The following is a 3,986-nucleotide window of genomic DNA, read 5'->3' as shown; positions in this document are numbered from 1 at the left end:
TAAGGATTGCTTATTTGGGACTCGACCTACTAGTCCACAACAATCAAAGTCATATGGTGAGCATATTAATGAAACAAATTTAATGAAACAACCTGTACCAAATAAAAAAGACGTCCAATTTTCCTTAAGTTAACTCGTTCCAACATTTCAAACATACAATAAATCTTTTGATTTTACAATTAGAAAACAAATTATTTTATAAGAAATAAAAAAACAACATATACCAAATCTTTTGATTTTACAATTAGTCACCAAAGGTCAATATATGTTCATGTTGATTATTATTATCATTATTATTTTTTTAAATAATCTTACAATAAAAAATAAAAACATAAAAAGTTAGTTTTTCTTATATTAAAATAACTTGTTTTTATTATTTATAGTTTTAAAAATTATAATAGTGGGTTATAAATTAAACTATTTAAATTTAAATTGCAACTAAAAAATATTTTTTTAATAAAATTTAAGTTTATTTGAATCGTTATCTGATTTATTAACCGTTTTATTTTCGGAAAATATTTAATTATAATAAAAGCATGGTGTCAACCTATTTGATAAATCAAATATCAAACCTTTTTGCAATTTGAAGTGTATTATAATACCACTTCGTATCATCATCGATCGTCATCTAGAAGAGCTACTGCACTTATAAAAACCCACACTTACCCTCTCTAATTGTATCGATTATCATCCCTCTTATCCTCTGCCTCCAAATAATTTCATCACTTCGATCTCATGGCTCTGCTTTCGGATCTCATCAACCTCGACCTCTCTAGTATCACCGATAAGATTATCGCCGAGTATATATGGTTGGTTCCCTTTTTCTATGCTTATCAAATCCCCTGTTTTTCGCCATGAATCTCTCCCCCTCTTCTTGGATTCTTCATACGTTTCTGTTTTTTGCTATGAATCTCGGAACTAAGTTTGGACTCTTTAAGGGTTTTAGTAGGAGTTAAATCTTTATTTTCGTTTACGATTTTTGCTAGATTCTGAATTTTTATCCACAGTTTTGTGTTTGATCATGGTGTAAACGTTAGATACATAGAAATCTTTTGAACCAATGGAAACAAACTAATCTCGACTTGTTGGATCTACGAGATATGGGTGATTGGGTGATCTCGAATCTGTACAAACACAGCAACTATTGAAAACGATTGATCCGATCTTCTTTTCCTCTCTTGTACTTCATCTCGTATACCACAATTGAAAAGTTCGGACTTTTTCGTCATTTACCGAATGTGTTAAAGAATCCAAAAGCAATTAGATCTAAAGGCTTAAACCATCAATCACATTCTTTAGTTTATACGTATCTTTTACTTTCTTGAATTTTTTCCACGACTTTTAGCTTACTTTAACCACCATCCATTCTTCTTTTTGTTTCTTGACTAATCCCAATTCCAAAATGATTCATTTTCAAACAGGATCGGTGGATCGGGTATGGATCTTAGAAGCAAAGCAAGAGTAAGTAATCAATTCAACCAATCTCTTGTATTTCAGGCTTCAGTTTCATTGTCATCTTCTTTAAACTAATTCGATACAATTTCTTCGATCTTTTTTGTGTTCTTTAGACACTTTCAGGGCCTGTTTCGGATCCCAGTGAGCTTCCGAAGTGGAACTACGATGGCTCTAGCACAGGGCAAGCTCCCGGAGAAGACAGTGAAGTCATCATATAGTGCGTAGTCGATTCATAGTTCATACCCTCTTATTTTTGACTTATTTTCTCTTGATTTCTTGAATTAAAAACGTGTTCTTGATGAATCAAAACAGCCCTCAAGCAATCTTCAAAGATCCATTCAGGAGAGGCAACCATATCTTGGTACGTTTTCAAGATCCATACTTTTTGGGTTTTATATTCAATAATTAATTAACTTTAAAGATTTTAACTTTCTAACCAAATTTCTTTATATTTACGTAATGCAGGTGATGTGTGATGCTTACACTCCCGCCGGCGAACCAATCCCCACCAACAAGAGGGCCGCCGCCGCCAAAATCTTCAGCAACCCAGAAGTCGAAAAGGAGGTTACATGGTAAATCGACTAAATTCCCTTTCCACCGTTCAGATTTCTTTAAAAAAATTTCAACTTTTTAACCAAATTTCTTCACTTTTTGGGTGTTAACAGGTACGGAATTGAGCAAGAATACACCTTGTTGCAGAAGGACACCAACTGGCCATTGGGTTGGCCTCTAGGTGGTTTCCCTGGTCCACAGGTAATCAAATCAATCAATCTATCAATCATTCTTTCCGTCTTTATGCTCATAAGTCATAAAAATGAATACTTTTTATTTGATTCAACCTTATATTCATCGATTCAATGTGATTTAGGGCCCATACTACTGTGGAATTGGCGCTGATAAAGCTTTTGGACGTGATATTGTTGATGCACACTACAAAGCTTGCCTTTACGCTGGCGTCAACATTAGCGGCATCAATGGCGAAGTTATGCCTGGACAAGTAAACTTTCTGAATCTTTCGAGCAAAACCCATCTCCCTATTTCGCCGTTTTTCCATTTTAAAGCCAATAGAAGCAAAAAGTTGAGATTTTTATGTTTGTAACTTTGTATTGTAGTGGGAATTTCAAGTAGGACCTTCCGTCGGCATAGCCGCAGCTGATCAAATCTGGGTCGCTCGTTACATTCTTGAGGTACCTTAAAATTCTTCGTCTTCTTTTCTTTTATTTTTCTTGAAGCACTTCAATGGTGAAAAATTAATCTTTTTCTTGTTTATTTTCTTCAGAGGATCACTGAGATTTATGGGGTGGTGGTTTCATTTGACCCCAAGCCTATTCCGGGTGACTGGAATGGAGCTGGTGCTCACACAAATTACAGGTATTCTACGACAAAAACACGTCTCTATTTCTATTTCAATGGTGGCTTTTAGCTTTATCGTTATTCTAATTAAATTATTCACAATCTTTCAGCACAAAAACCATGAGGGAAGAGGGAGGATATGAGGTGATCAAGAAAGCTATCGAGAAGTTGGGATTGAGGCACAAGGAACACATTGCTGCATATGGTGAAGGCAATGAACGTAGGCTCACTGGTCGACATGAAACAGCTGATATCAACACCTTTTTATGGGTACTACATCATGTTCATGTTCATATAAATAAGTTCGTTTTTTTTTAAATGACAAAAAGATTGATTTTGTGTATATGAAAAACTTGTGTTTAGGGTGTTGCAAATCGTGGAGCTTCTATTCGTGTTGGAAGAGACACCGAGAAAGAAGGGAAAGGGTACTTTGAGGACAGAAGGCCAGCTTCAAACATGGATCCATATGTGGTGACTTCCATGATTGCTGAGACTACCATTCTGTGGGACAACAAATCTTGAAAAGAGATTGAAAATTATGAAGCCTGATTGGGAGGGAGATTTGAAAAAATGAAGTTAGAATTGGGAACAAACAAAACAACCCTTCTTGTTTATTTTCTTGAAAATTAGATATTGTTCTTGTTTGTTTGTGTTGCACGTTGATCGTTATGGTTATTATGGTAATGGTAGTTTTGTGTTTCATGTTTCTTGTAGCAAAGCATTTTGAGTCCAAAATGCATGTAAAGCTACTACTTGATTTGAGATTTCTCCCATGGTGATTCATGGGAATATTGTCGATATTGTCTATGATAATAACAAATATGAAGGGTTGATTTTGATCCCTTGTATCTTGCTACGCTTCCATTTTATTTGTGTTAACATTATATGCATCCATAATACATTGTACTATATAGTTACAATACATGGTTTAATAGATTGTCCATCTTAATTCCAATTTTCATATAAATTTACTGTTTTTTCCTACGAAAGTTCAACCCAATTTAATTTTGTAAAACAATCATTTATTTGCTAGTCGTCTCATAATAAGTAACTTATTTTTTTGTCTATATTAACCCCATATATATTCAACGTCAATAATCAATGTGACATACTACAATGGTTACATTTAATCTACATTAATGACCATTAAATCCCATATATATTCAACGTCAATAGTC

General features: G+C 34.1%; 1 protein-coding gene across 1 annotated transcript; it reads left to right on the top strand.

Moving 5' to 3' along the window:
• The first annotated feature begins 641 nt into the window (after positions 1 to 641).
• LOC145031652 (glutamine synthetase) lies at positions 642 to 3,649 on the top strand. Its single transcript, XM_078980252.1, has 11 exons — positions 642 to 809; positions 1,422 to 1,461; positions 1,569 to 1,672; positions 1,768 to 1,816; positions 1,921 to 2,027; positions 2,121 to 2,208; positions 2,324 to 2,452; positions 2,568 to 2,642; positions 2,735 to 2,826; positions 2,919 to 3,078; positions 3,172 to 3,649. Exons 1-11 carry the CDS (start codon positions 736 to 738, stop codon positions 3,328 to 3,330), a joined length of 1,077 nt encoding a protein of 358 aa, XP_078836378.1. The 5' UTR covers positions 642 to 735; the 3' UTR covers positions 3,331 to 3,649.
• Positions 3,650 to 3,986: the final 337 nt, after the last annotated feature.

Source organism: Lactuca saligna, chromosome 2 (assembly GCF_052625555.1).
Source record: "Lactuca saligna cultivar CGN05327 chromosome 2, ASM5262555v1, whole genome shotgun sequence".
In the NCBI taxonomy this organism is placed as follows: Eukaryota; Viridiplantae; Streptophyta; class Magnoliopsida; order Asterales; family Asteraceae; genus Lactuca; species Lactuca saligna.
The sequence above is the reverse complement of the archived record's forward strand: the minus strand, read 5'-3'. Positions and strand labels throughout refer to the sequence as shown.